The 16,141-nt window shown below is 43.9% G+C and overlaps 2 protein-coding genes across 2 annotated transcripts in view; one reads left to right on the top strand and one right to left on the bottom strand.

Annotated features, from left to right (window-relative positions):
- SCFD2 (sec1 family domain containing 2) overlaps positions 1–7,304 on the top strand; it is a 152,223-nt gene extending 144,919 nt beyond the window's left edge. The window contains exons 8-9 of the mRNA XM_083755685.1: positions 204–323; positions 4,151–7,304. Coding sequence (XP_083611811.1) covers positions 204–323; positions 4,151–4,243 — 213 coding nt within the window. The 3' untranslated portion in view covers positions 4,244–7,304. The remainder of the gene's footprint in view (positions 1–203; positions 324–4,150) is intronic.
- Positions 7,305–8,008: 704 nt separating this feature from the next.
- On the bottom strand, positions 8,009–13,094 carry RASL11B (RAS like family 11 member B). Its single transcript, XM_083756037.1, has 4 exons — positions 12,713–13,094; positions 11,715–11,771; positions 9,965–10,041; positions 8,009–9,035 (listed from the first exon to the last, which is right to left on the bottom strand). The coding sequence occupies exons 1-4, from the start codon at positions 12,843–12,845 to the stop codon at positions 8,565–8,567; spliced, it is 738 nt and encodes a 245-aa protein (XP_083612163.1). The 5' UTR covers positions 12,846–13,094; the 3' UTR covers positions 8,009–8,564.
- Between the last annotated feature and the right edge of the window lie 3,047 nt (positions 13,095–16,141).

Consider the following 16,141-nt stretch of genomic DNA (forward strand, 5'->3'; position numbering starts at 1 on the left):
GCATCTCAATATGTGGCACTCCAAATTGTTTTAACTGCTGCTGTTTTAATGTGTAATGTTTTAGTTTTATATTGTGGTTCCGATGTCAGCTGCCATCGGAGGATTTTGCTCTGAAAGGCAGCATATTCCTTACTTTGGAGGGGGGAATTAAATAAATAAATAGCTCAAGTTGCATAAGCATCTTAATTCTGTTCCTTTAATAGGTGAGCCGCCCTCACCCTAGTGATCATCCTCTGGTGATCATCTTCGTGGTTGGTGGAGTGACAGTGTCTGAAGTCAAAATGGTAAAGGACCTTGTAATGGCGCACAAGCCCGGAGTACAGGTACAAAACTCTTTTCGGAGCAACAAGAACATCTCTGCATATGGATGTAGAACTATTGGGTTCAGCCTCAATCTGATGCTAAGAGTTTTCTGGGGTCACAAAGACTCGATTCTCAGCTTGAATGAAGTGGCACGCTCTGCAGAAAAAATGGGAAGGATTCACACAAACGGCCCCTATAATCCACAAAAGCCTTTCCCCTGCCCAAAATGCGCCATGGGGTAAAGCAAACCTGAGAAGCTCTAAGGTGTGGCTGGGTCTCCGCATGCAGAAGAATGAGGTGGTGGAATCCTGAGGTGATGGAGCAGACTGTGCCACTTCAGACTTCAAGTGACAGGTGGCGTTTCTGAATGCTCCATCATGTTAAAAAACTTCAGGTTGAAAGTTAGCACATCAGGAAGAAAGGTTCTTAGTTAGATTTCTCCTTGCAGTACTAGTTTTCTCCATTTGGGGAGTTTTTATGTAGAGGAGTTTTCTAGACAGTTGCTCATCCGCCTGAGGTGGTTTGCTCTATTATTCTACCACTTCTTTCTCACCTCATTTTGCTGCACATGTGGAACCGGCCTTGTAGGCTGGAGGGAGGAGGACATATATGGGCACATAGCTATGGAGTTCAAAGTTGTCTACTACCTAGTTTATACTCCAGATGGGAACAAATAACACTCAAAATAACTGAGTTGAAGGGGTGGTGCATTCAGTACCAGGGATAGGCTGCTTGGTAGCTTCCTGATGTTTTTGAACTCAAGCTCCCATCAGCCCCACCCATCTGAGATAGCTCACTTGGTAGAGCATGAAACTCTTCATCCCAGGATTGTGGGTTTGAAGAAGAAGAGAAGAGTTTGGATTTGATATCCCACTTTATCACTACCCTAAGGAGTCTCAAAGCGGCTAACAATCTCCTTTCCCTTCCTCCCCCACAACAAACACTCTGTGAGGTGAGTGGGGCTGAGAGACTTCAGAGAAGTGTGACTGGCCCAAGGTCACCCAGCTGCATGTGGAGGAGCGGAGATGCGAACCCGGTTCACCAGATTACGAGGCTACCACTCTTAACCACTACACCACACTGGCTCTCTTTGAGCTGCATAGGCAAAATATTCCTTCATTGGAGAGGGTTGGACTACATTACTCTTGTGGTCCCTTCCAACTCTATGATTCTCTGATCAGGAATGGTGTCAGTTGTAGTCCATAACACAGCCTGTTGTGAGGTGTAGCCCTACCCCACTGGCGACTAAGTTTAGCAAGACGGGACATAAGAAAGACGTAAGCCTATCAGAGAATGGCAGTAACAGGTACAGAACCACCTCAAGCTGGGATGAGGAACATGGAGGCCTGAGACTAGAGAGGGACTCCAGAATTCTACACCACACAGAGAGGGCAGTTTACCAAACAGCTTCCTGTCAGGATCCCCCAACCCCTTGTGAATTATCTGAGGCCTAGGGACATGAATGGGAGGCTGCTTCGGAAACCTAGGAAGTTTTTCAGGCTCTGCCAACACTGGCCCAGTTTTGTACGCCGGTTGTCCAGCAAATTGTTGTGTGTACACAGTAAGGGTTAGCTTAAACGTCTGCCAAGCTGCAGCTATAACTTTGTGAGCCTTCACAACATTCTCATGGCTTCCCTGTGAGTCATTGGCTGCGACTGTACACTCACAGAAAGATTCCCCACTCCTTTCCTCTCTGAGTGGCTATCATTGGGGTGGGCCACTCTTACGAGGAGCTGTCATGACAGTTTTCTTCAGGGCTCCACCAGAAATCCAGACAGACATCCTTCTCTACCCCCATGGTACATAAATAGCATGTCTTTGCTCTACAAACAGCATGCAAACACTCCTGCCATAAATCATGGTGGTCGCATGTTTGATTAGTGAAAATGTTGGAGGTGGAAGCAGGGTGGGCGTTGAAGCAATACAGGGCTGGAGAAGATGCCTTTTGCATGTTAATGGCATTCTTGAGTTAAGAGCTCATTCAATAGTTCCCAAGCCTTAAATGCTTTCTCCAGCAACACATTTTCATCTGATAACTCTCCTGCTTGCGTTTTGCTTCTCAATTATCCCCTTAACCCAGGGAATCAAATTCTTCGCTGCCCTGGGCAGACCTTGAATTTGCAGTATACTGATGGACAAGTTAATCCCGACTCCAAATGTATTACTACGGCTTGAAAGATAAGCAGAGGTTTAATGAGTGAGAAGATTTTAAACTATGTAGCCAGGCTTTTTGGCTTACTATCTGAGAGGGATTGAGGTTTGACAAGGAGTGACATGGAATCTGGTGTTGCTTTGCTTTGACTTGACCCCACCAACGATGGGTCACCCCTTGAGACAAAGAATTCAGAACTTACTCATTGTTTTATATCCCTATGTATAAAGCTGTTACATTAGAGATTAAAAGGCTTTGGAGTGGAAGGGAAGGGGAATCCTATGCCTCTCTCCCCACCCTGAAAAAATGTTATCTGAGTCTTTCTCACATAAAGTTTCCAAATCATCTGGATTTACCTGGACTCCTCTGGGTCTCTGAATGCTGACCACCTGTTCAGGATTATGTTTTCAATGATTCTGGCACTATTCAAAGCTGTTTATGTGAAGCCTCGTGTCACTCGCTTTTAAATCTCAGGCCCAGATGAAAACATTGCTATTGGCATACCATTCTATTCAAACAACACCTTGCAGTTCACAGTTTATGCTGGTGTCCCTTTTAAACAGGAATTGGATTAGGGTTGTTAAATCTAAAGTGTTTTCAGGAACAAGCAAAGAGCCTGTCAACAGATACCGATCACTTCCAATGTTTGGTTGGAGTATAAGCAAATGATGACTAAATGCAAAGTTAAATTACGTGTGGTTCAGTTCACAGGGCAACCTCAAATACAGAGATGGTTATGATGATAAGAGAAGCCGTGCCTTTCATTGAGAAACACAAAGAGAAAATAGCTTATTTGTGGCATTCTTTTGTTAAGGATTGTACTTAAAAATACCTGTGAATGTCTCAGAGAAGCACAAGGCCACCTTGCAGAAACAAATAGTGATTAATAACTGGCATTAGTAATAACTGGAATTGATTACAACCCAGAGAATGCAAAAAGGATATATTTCCATTACTCCTATCATTTTTACACCTGTTTTACTTACTGCATTATTTCATTCTTACTGTGAAAGAAGGAAATAGTAAAGATTGTCTTTATTATTAATGGGTAAGAATTTCAAAAGGCATCTCTATTGAGGTTTTGGTACTTGGCAGATGTAAATAAATTTAATTGGTTGATTAATCAGTTTTTAAAAAATAATTAATCAACTGAAAATGTTTAATCAATGGAGGGGCTCTGAATTTTGGCACCATACAGGATACCACTGAAATTTGAGACCCTAGTGTCTGCCACTGACATAGGTTAACTATTACGGTATCTCTTACAAATGGGAGAAGGCCAGTTTTGTAATCTGCTGAGCACATGCTGGGGGAAAAACACATTTGATTTTTAAAATTCATCATAAGCCAAAAAGAAGCAACAGCTTTAAATTGAACCATTCATTGACAAAAATATTAACAGTATTGCAGTAAACCTATTGCAGGTATATCCAGAATGACAATTAATTAAAATAAGGAACATTGCTATAGCCCATAAGTTGGGGGAAAAGAAAAAAAAATTATGCAATGGGGTACAAGTTTTCTGATTATGTTGTTTCCAATAATCTACAATAAGATGTTGAGCTTTAGTGAAGCTGTATTTATTTGGCTGCAGAAACACAGCTCCTTGTAACGGTGCCTGACACTTTTCTGTGTCTGGTAGTGCTGGCAGGGCTTAGTCTCTGTTATTCTTTATGCATCTCTCTTTCTTTTCAGGTAATTGTATTCTCCACAGCTCTCCTGACACCACTTAGCCTTCTGGAGCTGCTGTTTGCCACGGACCGTCTCCAGCCAGACATTGGCATTTGACAAGCCAAGAGTCTTATCAGAGAAGATGAGCACCAAGCCCAACTCACCAGAAAAATATCAAAACCCCTTGGCCTTCTATCCCATGAGACACTCCTGCAGAAAATGAGAGGTTCTGAAATTACTCCTGATCTTGATCTGAACATTGGGGGAATTGCTTTTATAGCTGCCAACAAGAGAAAAGTACCTACGCTAAGATAGCACTTGAAAATCTGTTCATTAGTCCTGTGACGTCAAGCCAACTTTCAGTTCTTCTCTCTGCAGTGATGCTGTGTCTAACTGAAATTCTTTCTTTCTTGCTGGCAACTACAGGGTAAAGGTTCCTCACTGTCCATATCAGTCTCATTGGAGCATTGCAGAACCACTGAAGATGACTATCAGTGCTTCCATTTCTATGCTGAACTTTTCCTTCGTTTTCTTTTATACTGAGCTTTCCCTTCCATCTTGCTTATGCAGTTGGCTGGCTTGTGATATAAGATACCCCTGGAGAAAATGTTGGGTCTGTTTGAACAGAATATGTCAGTGACAACAAAGTGTGCCTTAATGTCTTCTTCACAATCTCTAATATAGTGAGCTCTAATGTTGGGCCTCTTAAGTGAGATGAGCTCACAACCCTTAGAGTTGGACACGACTGGCCCGTACGGGCAGGGGTACCTTTACCTTTACCTTAATGTTGGGCAGCTTTCATAATGGCAACCAACAGACATCACTGAGGAAAGAGGGAGAACTGGGATTGCCTATCAGTGCTTTCCCAAAAAAAAATTTTAATCTTCTATTGGTCCATTATGGAGTCACTCTCTTCAGTGGTGTCCATCTCAGTGGCGCTACACAGAAGGTAAATATCAAGCCTTTGATAGCTAAGCATACATTAATATACTACAGAATCAGCCCAGTGTGATTGGACATTTAGGGTGTTGGAAAGCTGAACACCCAAATGAGGTAGGATTATTTCAGCACACTTGCCCCAGGCCTCTGAGGTCTAAGCCGGCTTCAAGGGCTCACCTGCTGAACTTACACTGTCATACTGAGCAAAAAACTCATGGGCCTGGGTTGTCATCTAGACACAGGGTCAGTTTATACATTCAGTAGATACGTACGATAAAAGCTTCTGGACCTTCCTATTTCAACTCAGTTGCTTCCTCCAATGAAAAACCTTCCCTTCCTTTAACAAACTAGCATGTGAGAGAGAAGGGTTCAGCATAGACATCTCCCAGTCATGGCTAGTTTTCTATATGGAGTATCCCCCACAATTGCATGTATTATTGGACTTCTAGCCTGCTCCATCCCAAATGTTGAGGGTGGTCACAATATGCTAACTATTCTCCCTTAGACATTGCCACCAAATTCATTCAAACATGAAACCTGCCACCACTGCATGCTGAAGTCAGTCTTTTCCACTTTTGGCTACTGAATGTAGAACATTTATAGAAGAAGCCACATGCAAAGAGCTTGTTAGTCCAGACCAGGGTTTATTGGATGAAATGGTTACTTAGTGTCTTCTGTTATAAAAGAACCAGATAAAAATTTGTAGCAGGTTTAACATTATAAGGCTACAGCTAATCTTTTACAATGGTAGAATAGTTTAAGATTAGGAAAGAATGCCTAGCAAATCAAGCGGAGAAACAAAATTTTCTTTTCTGAATTGCATATGAGATTTTCCTCCAGGCAGCTAGTGATTCTTTGCTGCAGTTTACAGTGTTGGAATACAGCGAGGCACTGCCTTTTTCCAGTGTAACCCAGCAAATATTTATGTGGACCACCAGTTTAGGCCTTCCCCAGTCTAGTAGCTGCTGATCATCCCATTTTTAAAACCATTTCATTTCATGGCCCTTCATGAAGGTAATCTAAATTGGGCTCTAACCCAGCTAACAAAAGGGGAACAATGGACAAAGTTTTCTTAAATGAAAAGGACACATTTTGTAGCATTTACTTATGGCAATAGACACTGGATGCACCTCGCAGGCTGCATTTGATAGACAGGTGACAAATCATATCTGTATAGCTATTTGTTTTGAAGCACTTGGAGAAGAGAAAAGAAAAAGCTGGCAGTCTCCATGGTTACCATTGCAGTTCTGCTACACTGCGTTAATAGACGTCAGTATTTTGGAGATTAAGCAGGAAAACGGGCATATGGCAGAAATGATGCATTTTCTTTGTCTCCTTGATGGGATTGGAAACCCAGACCAGTTTTCTGCCTGTTGGTGGCTGCCCCAAAGGCTGTTGGAAAGCCAGACCTTCATTCATTCAATGGCTGCTCCTCTCTGTTCATGATGGTTCTCGCATGCAGAGGACCAAGGCTTAACTGTAGCATGGGTTTAGACTCAAGACATAAAAGTTGGGGCTTGTATTGTGTGTAATGGAAAAGACCACACAATGCTTGTACAGAATTTCTGATGCCATTGTCACAAGTGAACGGGCATGAATAGCTCTCAAAATGTGGGAAATACAGATTTAGGCAGTGGGAAGAGACCCATCGGAACAAGGAGAGTCCCTCTCTTGACAAGGGATACTCCCAGTACTCTGAAAAAGTCTTGATATACAATAGCCTTTTCTTCTTTTTGTTTTTTAGGATGAGGTAAAGGAGGACTGTGCAGATTTTCTACTACACAGTCTTCAGCATCTTAGGAATGACAGAACGATGCCAATAATCAGGTCAAAAAGGGTTTAAGAAGCAGGTGATTTTGCATAATACAGCAACTGCTTTAGTTGCTGCAGTACAAGTCTGTATTACAGAAGTCTGCAGTTGGGGACAGCAGAAGACTGCTGCAAAAGCAAGTCCTGATCATCTGTATTTGTGTTGTGTTACTGAAATCAGAGAGATACTAATCCCTGCAAACCGTCACTGTCCAAGCCAATGATTGAAGGTCCTCTTAAGCCCTTGAATGCCTTTAGGTGACTTCCCTGTCTCTCACGTGTCTTGCCACTCATTTCTAGCATCTGAATATAAAACACAACAATCAGATGAGAAAACAAGGTTTGGTTTAATCACGGAACAAAATGAAGATGTCCCATTTAAAGAGTTGCTGTCAACATAAAAATAAATAAGTTACAGCTTAAGGAACAAGCACGGTGTTTGTTTTTAAAGTGCATTGGTGTCGGGCGCATAGTCCTCAAATCCTGGATAACACAACTGATAATTCATTGTTTTCAAATGTTTACTACAAAGAGCACTTATGCAATAGTGGAATAGCCCTCATGCCTTAGCTGGAGATAAGTCTCAGCTAAAATGGTTTAGTTTCATGGACTAAGACAAATAATTGGATTGGATTGAAACAATAGGAAGTTGTATTCCTGTTCAGAGCAATTAAGTGGGAACTTTACAATCCTCATGATGAGTGGAATACAGAAAAAGGTCTTATCTGGAAAGATGCAGCATTGCATCAGATGACCAGTCTCTGAAGAATCATCAAGATGATAGTGTCTTAGAGACAGTGAGAAAAAACTTAGCTATCTAAAAATGATACTAAACAGCAGTTGTGGTACCAAAATGTCTCATCACACCATCAGAAATACAGTTAATAATGCCCCCCGCATTTTATACTGACATTTCTTTTACTGATTCAATGACATACTTGTGCTTCTAAACCAGGGGTAGGCAACCTAGGGCCCAGGGGCCGGAAGCAGCCCAATCACCTTCTAAATCCAGCCCGCGGACGGTCCAGGAATCAGCGGGTTTTTACATGAGTAGAATGTGTGCTTTTATTTAAAATGCATCTCTGGGTTATTTGTGGGGCATAGGAATTCGTTCACCCCCCCATATATATATATATATATATATATATATATATATATATATAGTCCTGCCCACCACATGGTTTGAGGGTCGGTGGTCTGGCCCACGGCTGGAAAAGGTTGCTGACCCCTGTTCAAAACCATGGGTTTTTAAAAAGCAGGCAGCTCCATTGAAGACTACTAAAGAAGCCAGCCTTCCACCAAATACCAAAATATAGCTAATGGATGTAACACACAATTTGTTCCCCATCAGTAAGACTGCATTCAGAATATTTCTTCCCCGTCCTTCATTATGTAAGTATGATACAAATACCAACATGACCTAACTTCCACAGCAGAACATGAAAATATTGTCCATTTAGTCAATCAAATGCGCTTGCAACAAGAAATTCTACGCTCCACCACTTCCTTGGGGGCTTATTCAAGCTTCAGTGTTACTCCTTCATTACAAAATGCTTTATGTGCATCTGAACTCTTTCTCTCGCACGATTTTCGAATGCTGAAGTACCAGCAATTAACGTTCCAAAGCTGGAACTATAGAAATATGCACTGGGAAAGGGGAGGGAAACCCCATCCCATTTAGTTTGATCTTTCAGACAGATGTGACAGTCCTCACTTTGGCAGATAAGGCTTGCTTAAACCTTCTCTTTAGATCCTGCATGTTGGGTGACTTTGGTCTTGGAATGAGAGAGCTTCTCCTCTTCTCTGGTGTGCTGCTGGTGGTTTGTTGCTTACAGACGTCTTTACAGAGGTTGTGGAAGGCATTGAAGACCTCCTTGTAATTCTCGCTGACAGACACCTCATAGAAAGTGCAACCCAACATGCCAGCCAACTGAAGTCCGTGTTGTGGTTCTACCTCTTTAATGTGAAGAAGATCTGCTTTGTTTGCTACAACCACCACAGGTACTCTGTTTCCTGGGTGCAGCTGCCGTATGTGCTGGTGGAAGCGACCGAGTAGTTCGTAACTCTTATAGTCTGTGATCGAAAAGACTATCACAACTGCATCTGCCCAGCGAATACATTTGTTCAGTTGCTCATTACAGTCAAGGCTGTGTCCATGGACCTGGGAGAGGAAAAAAGATTAAGTAGGGTCAAATATTTGGCTGCAAAGGAAAGCTTACAATGTCCATTACATGTTTATTATTGCATGTTGTCTCTAAAATTTTAACCCACATTTTCACATGTTAGTCCAGTTGCAAAAAATAAAAAATGCTACACTCAATTATTGCAAAGTCTGCCATATTCAAGCTGTACTCTGCCTCGAGAAAAAGACTTTGTGGTGCCGTAGAATGGGAAATTAACTGGCTAGACAGTGAGTCGGGAGTGGGGAGAAAAGAACAAAGGTATGAGCTGGAAACATTTAAAGTTGGAGAACAGCCCAGTTCAAAAAGGCAAAATTTGCCCTTACTCATGCCTATACGTTCAAACTTTCCGTAATATAAACTCAACTCCTAACAAATTTTAATGAGTGCAGCTGCCAGGGCTGTGACTTTTAGTTTCTTTTGCATATGTGTTTATGAAACTAAAGTTGATTAGGCTATAGCAATGAAATTTCTTTCCAGATTTCCAGTGCACTTTAGTAGAATAATAAAAATGAAGTGTTTCTTAGTTTGCCAAGGAACTGTTTTTAACACATTTGGGGTTTTCCCCCTTTCTTTTTAAAAAAGCAGGTTTTCTAAACATGATGGTTGTGTCTTCAAGTAGACAAAAGTTTAGCTGAAATTGTGGATTGTTTTCTTTTACTGTCAGAGGACGATATACAGACCATTTATCAAGTTCTGACTGTTTACAACTCTAGTTATTAGCAACAAAACAGTTTTTCAATGCAGCTAGGCTCCCAATTCAAACAGCTACGATCCTTGCACATCTACTTGGAAGTAAAGCCCTACTAGGATTCTTATGAATCAATATATGTAACAATGAACTTCTTGAAATGTGCCAAAACTGAAGCTCCCCTTTAAAAGTGGTACAAGGCACAGGAACATAACTCACCTGTACTCCAGGTGTATCTTGGACTTGAATTGCAAACAACTCTCCATCGATTTCAATCTGTCTGCTGTACAAGTTACCTAGCAATAAAAATGCACTTCATCAGACAAGTTCAGCGAGGGGGTTGTACATGCACTATAAACTGACATTCATTAACCTCTGCACAATGAAAAGGAAAAACACTCATTAGTGCAGATGGATCTGTGACTTGTTGAAAAAAAGTGGCACTTTTGCTACATTTGGCAGATGGTACTTTCATCATAAGAAAGACTGGCTGCACAATCCTACCCATGTCTATTCAAAAAGACACCCCAATGAGTTCAGTGGGATGTGCTCCCAGGTAAGTGTTTACAGCCTAAACACAGGAAAGCATGGCGTATATGGGCAAAAAACCACACAACAGAATTCTTAATAATTGGCTTCACTTACAAAGCTAAAATGCTGAAGCAAACCTACATAAAAACCTCTTGGCAGAGTTAACTTTTGGAACAAGTTAGTTGTCTAGCCCCTTTTTACGGGAAGCACATTCCTAGCCAAACTTAAGCTCATTTAAGTTCCACTGAGTGCAAGTTAAGGATGTGCTTAAAATCTGTTACACTGGAACTAGCAGGATTTCAATGTTCCACAGTGGAGCATGCTGTCCTTCCTTGACAATGTGGGATCTTGCGTGGCCACAGAACTTTTTCACTCAAATCAGCCTTGTGTTAAAAAACAACCACCCTCAAATCAATGTGTCCTGCCCTCCACACACACACACTCCTATTTTAGCTACAGTGTCTGATTAATGGGAAAGGGGGATTGTTTTCATTTTATACAAGAGACTTTAAAGGCTTTGGCACAACTGATTCTAGATCAACTATATTTGGTCTTGACACTATTGGCTCAAGCTGAGGCAAATACATACCCCTCCAAGTGGATACAAATGCTTATCTACAATATGTGCAAGTAGATTTAAAGTACACAGGCAGCCTGTGTAAGGGGGAATGAAATGGATGCTAGGAAATAAATGAATTCAGTATAAAGCTGCATCTTCATTACAGCAAAAACAGGACAGTGGAATATTGCTTTGATGGGTGTACACCTTGTTATGGGGCCATCCAGATCTTGCTTGGACCCCAAACTCTCATCAACACCTGGAGAGCCACCTAAACACGCCCCCAATATACTGAAAACTTTAGTTTGGTTTAACTGCATTATCATTCCCACCCCATTCATCGTTACACGTGGTCCAGAAATTTCTTGGAAATTTTTTGTGTCTGCTGTTCTTCATGAATAACAAACTACTTGGCTTTGAATTCAAGCTTATTTGCATAAATAACTTGATTACATAAAGATAGGAGTGGGAAAAGGTTATAGGACTGAAGCCACCTCCTTTAGCTTGGAACTTGTTTCATTCTAATGGTGGGTGGGTGGGTGGGTGTGTAGCAGATTGGTGAATGAGGACAAAACTTCAGAAGTCAAATTATAGAGGAGGGGCTTGACATCCCAATGTGGCTGCAGTGAGAATAAAAACAGGGCAGTTCTTGCCTTGTGCTAGCTAAAGTAGGTCAGTGTATAAATTCCTTTTGTCCTCTTGATAACACTTGGCCAGACACCTGGGTTTCAGCATTGCATAGTGACTTTTCCTAGTGAAATCCCTATTGTACAGTCTAGCTTTCTGGAATTGAGACACCAAAGGCTTCATTGAGTTTGTCGCTGGAGTCAAAATACACCGCAGTGCACACCTGTGAATACAGCAAGGCTCATTTCTTACCTGCATTGCGTTCATAGTCTCCAATGAACCGTTTTGTGAGAAATCTCACCACCAGGGCTGTAATTGATAATAAAAAAGGTGCAGGTTAGAAAGGGGAAAAAGCAGAAGACACAATGTCATCTGCACTTGGTGTTTAAGGGCAATAGCCTCCCCCAGTTTCTGTCTGCATACCCAAAAACTCCACATACAGGACACCAGAGCAGGGACAGCGTTTCAATACGCTATTGGGAGAGTGCATTTTTTTCTAGAGTTACCTTTGGCTAGCAGTAGCAGCAGCCAACAAAACTTGGCATGTAGCAGTTAAGCAAATTAAAGGCTGCAATCCTAAGCATATTTTGTTGGGAAAGACATCCTACTACAGAATCCACTGCAGCTGACTCCTGAGTAAATACTTTTAAGAGTAGAACTGTGAGCAGTCATCCACGATACACCTTTCAGTCTGAAGGAACAGGCATTTAGGTACCTTCTAATATCATTCACCCCTCATAGGTTACGGATTCACTGCTATGATGAAAGTTACAACTACAGAAGCATCTTCAAGGGATTTGGAATGGGTGTTATCCTTTTAATGAGGCGTCCACATGTCAGGCTCGGGCAGCAGGGGGTGTCAGAGTTTTTGTTTGGTCACTGATCTTCATCCATTCCTGATCTGGCAGCAGGTGCCTACCTAAGAGGAGAAGGATGCTGCTACCTAGGCTAGCCATCGTCTCTTTCTCCCCAAATTAGAGGCGAGGGCTTTGGATCGCTGGCAGGGATGCTATCCTCATATTCAAACCATACTTTGGACCGGGCAAACAGATTGTCACAATGGCAGTAGGTTTGTTCCCTCTGGACCCTGCAGGGCGTTTCTATGTCCCGCACCCCCCACCCCTTGAATATTGGTATATTCATTGCGCCCTTGCAGTATGCCTATGTCCACCCCCGCCCCCCCCCCCCGCGCGCCTTTCCATGTCGCCAGGATGACCCCGCGCGTCCCCTTCTCCACCACCACCACTTACCGGTCTTGCCCACCCCGCTGGCTCCCACCACGGCGATCTTGATGAGTCGGGGGCGGCCGCAGCTATCTCCGCTGAGGGTGCTTCCTGCCTGGGGGTACTCGGCGATGGTCCCCATGTTCTGGATCAGGCGCATCGCAGCTGCCCTCGGGGAGGCGAGCGTCGCTGCAAGCCGAACGACGCCCAGCCGCGATGGGGACGGACTGGGAGAGAGGAGGCGCGACGGAAACCCGAACAGACGGAGAAGAAGCGCGTCTGCTCTGCGCCGCCTCCGCGCTCCGGAGCCCCTTTTCTGTGGCTTTCCGCAAGCCCCGCCTCCCGGTTCCCGGGCAAAGCTCCGCCCCGCCTCCTCCTCGCTTTGAGCAGCCAATAGGGAGCCAGGCACCACCTCTCTCCCCACCTCCTTCTCCTAGCAAACCCGCCTTCCCGCTGCGCGATCCTGAGCGCCTTGGCGATTGCTCTGTTTCCCGGGAGGGGACGGGGCAGGGGTGCCAACTTGGATAAAATATTGTGGGGGCTGACGGCCCCTAGGAGTTAGCTCGTATGGAACGGAGCGTGCAAGCTGCAGCGGGTTGCAAGCTCCCTCTTCTCTCTTTTTAAAAGTTTTTTTATTCAAAATTAAAACAAGACATATTATCCAAAAACATATCATCCTTGTTTCCCCCCCCCCATTTTTCCTCCCTCCCCCCACCCTTCCACACAAAACCCAACCCCACCCCACCCCCCAACTTCCCTCAGTTCCAGTCTTTGGTTTCTCTGAGACTGCTGTTTTAATTTATTTAGCTGATTATTATCAATAAAAAGTTGGTGGATGTTTATTCAAAACCTGCCAAGGAGTCCAGTTCACTTTGTTGCGTCTTCAACTACTATGTAAAGGGTTCCCCTTCATCTTTAAAGTCACAGTTATCCTTGTCCCGTAGCAAGCTCCCTCTTCTCTGAACACAGAATCGTAGAGAGTTGGATGGGGACACGAGGGTCCTCGATTCCAGCCCCCTGCAATGCAGGAACCGTTTGCCCAACTTGGGGCTCGAGACCCCAACCCTGAAATTAAGACTCTCATTCTCTGCCCGCTCCAGGCTGGAGTTGGTGTGCAACAAAATTCTGACGAGCCAAATGGGATTCCCCCTCCCCAAATGTGATGGGTCAGGCGTCGGGGGCAGCAATAACGACGATGCACTGAGGCAAACCGAGGGCGGGTGACTGGGGGGAGCGCCCCAGGGCAGCCCCCGCCTCTTATTTCCGAGCTCCCGGTCCAGGAACCCGGAATGGTCTGCAGAAAATTCGCCGTCGAACTCTCGCGGTGGACATCAAAGGCGGCCGTGGGAGTTGCTGGCATTCGGTGACTCAGAGAAAGTGGCTCCCTGCTGCGCTGCGCTCCACAAGGCCCGGAGCGTGCGCGGCTCGCCAGGCTTGGCACACAGCCCGGCTCGCCTGCGTCCGTTGCACAGGGCTGCTGGGCGGGCCACGTTGGAGTTTGCATTTCCCACTTGATAGAACACAAACGCGAGGCCCCATTAGCTAAAGTGGTGCTTCAGGTTAAGAACAGTTTCAGGTTAAGAACGGACGTCCAGATCGAATTAAGTTCTTACCCGAGGTACCACTGTATTTTGATTTCTTATGATTTATGTTTGGGACAAATGAAGATACATACAGAGAGGTGATGGACGGGTGAGAGGGACCTGTGTGGGGCTGAGGAAAGGGGAAAGCTCTCCCAGGTGAGAGCTGAGAAGACGCACTTCTTCCTATGTGGACTGAAAATTAACATATGATTATAATAGAGGACTATGCATATAATGTTGTGTTTTATCGTGATTATTAGTATTTTTCTTCTTCTCTTTTTATTTTTTTCTCTCTTTCCTGTAATTTTTTTATTCTATTTGTCTTATTTTATTGTATTGTGAAAACTTTAATAAAATGGGGGGGGGGGGGGAGTAGCAGAAACTAGATCAGGCCCATGGCTCAGTTGTGGCCGGTCAGAGGCTGTAATTTGACCCACGAAGGCATTTTCACATTACTGTGACCACCTGTGTAGGTCAGCTGATGCCATCAGCTGATGATGGATAGAGGAATTCAATCCTGGTGGGTGCTGGGAACATGTTGGCAAAGCAGATTCTCCACACACACACACACAACTTTGACATGTCATCACATTATGCCAGGTGACTGACATGTGGGTAGCCCTGCCCACCTGTCAAAGTTGGGCAAGGAGAGAGGAAGGCCAACAAAGTCCCCCATGCAGGGGCTCAGTGGACACACAGACAAGGAGTATGAGAGCCACATATTGCTGGTAGGCAGGGACGCTGAGGCACGAGTGAGAAGAGCAACAGGTGCACAATTTATCCACCAATCTAGTTTTTACACACAGTCACACACATCCCTCTAGACTAGAGAGATGGATGGACCAGTCCAATCCTACGCAAATCCCATTAAGTGAGATTCACACCCACGCTTACCGTCTGAATTCCTTATCAGCCTCATTTTTGAGATACAAATCTCTTCACTTCAGATTAAGCTGTCCAGATGTGCTGGAGGAGATGTTGGGAACCAGTCCCAATCCATTTAAATTCCTCATGTTTGCTGGGTTTTTAGGGGTCAGAGCTGTGGGAACACAGTGGTAAAATTGACGAAGTACCTCTGCTTGCTCTTTAGAAAGCATCATGCAGAGGCTTAGCTACCTGCTGTCTTTTAATATTCTGCCTGCTTCGGCGCTTGGAATTTGGATCACCTGACAGCATACAGTGGTCACGTGACTGACAGATAGGTGGACCCACCCACCTGTCAGAAATGGTCCCCAGTGGGTTGACCAGTTATATATCCAACTCTTGGACTGAAAAATGTTCCACATCCTGGTTTAGACAGACAAACTCCCCCTGCCCCTGAGAGATGGAAGCAGTTTGAAAGAGTGGTCTCTGCTTTGTGCGGGTATCCCACATTCACCTCTGGTCTTGCATGCTTTTCTTGTATCATTTCAAAAGTCTGCCTTAAGAAATCTGTTTTAAACCAGGGCTGGATTGAGACACATCAAAAAAAGCAGTTCAGTTAAACACGTTGTAAACTTCATAAAGGGAAATCCCATTGGCCAAAAGTGGGGCTCCACAGCGCCATCTGGTATTACAGTGTTATTATAACACAGACAAAGCGTTTTTTCTTTACCAATGTAGCCGAGTCCCTCAGTTCACCTGCCCACACGACTATTGTCCATCAATGCCCTGCAGCATGGATGCATTGTAGGGCTGGGCGATAACTGGTTTTCAATATTGCAAATATATATTACCAGCTAAACATCCCAATATATTGATGCCTGCTGATGAAACTGAGTGTGTGATGATTGATAATATTGCCATTTATTCGTTTTAGACCCCTAAGTAGTAGCAGTTGCCGGGATATTGTCCTGTTCGCCTCTGTATAGTTCCATCCTTATTTCAGACATTG

This window comes from Podarcis gaigeae (assembly GCF_964106915.1).
Source record: "Podarcis gaigeae genome assembly, chromosome: 9".
Classification (NCBI taxonomy): domain Eukaryota; kingdom Metazoa; phylum Chordata; class Lepidosauria; order Squamata; family Lacertidae; genus Podarcis; species Podarcis gaigeae.

What these genes read in the sequence shown, in the direction of transcription:
- RASL11B (XM_083756037.1), bottom strand. Translation starts at nt 12,845, where the DNA reads ATGCGCCTGATCCAGAACATGGGGACCATCGCCGAGTACCCCCAGGCA. An exon ending in CAGCGGGGTGGGCAAGACCG is followed by an intron (nt 11,772 to 12,712) that starts GTAAGTGGTGGT and finishes TATCAATTACAG; the next exon opens with CCCTGGTGGTGAGATTTCTC. An exon ending in AAGATACACCTGGAGTACAG is followed by an intron (nt 9,036 to 9,964) that starts GTGAGTTATGTT and finishes TTCCTCTCCCAG; the next exon opens with GTCCATGGACACAGCCTTGA.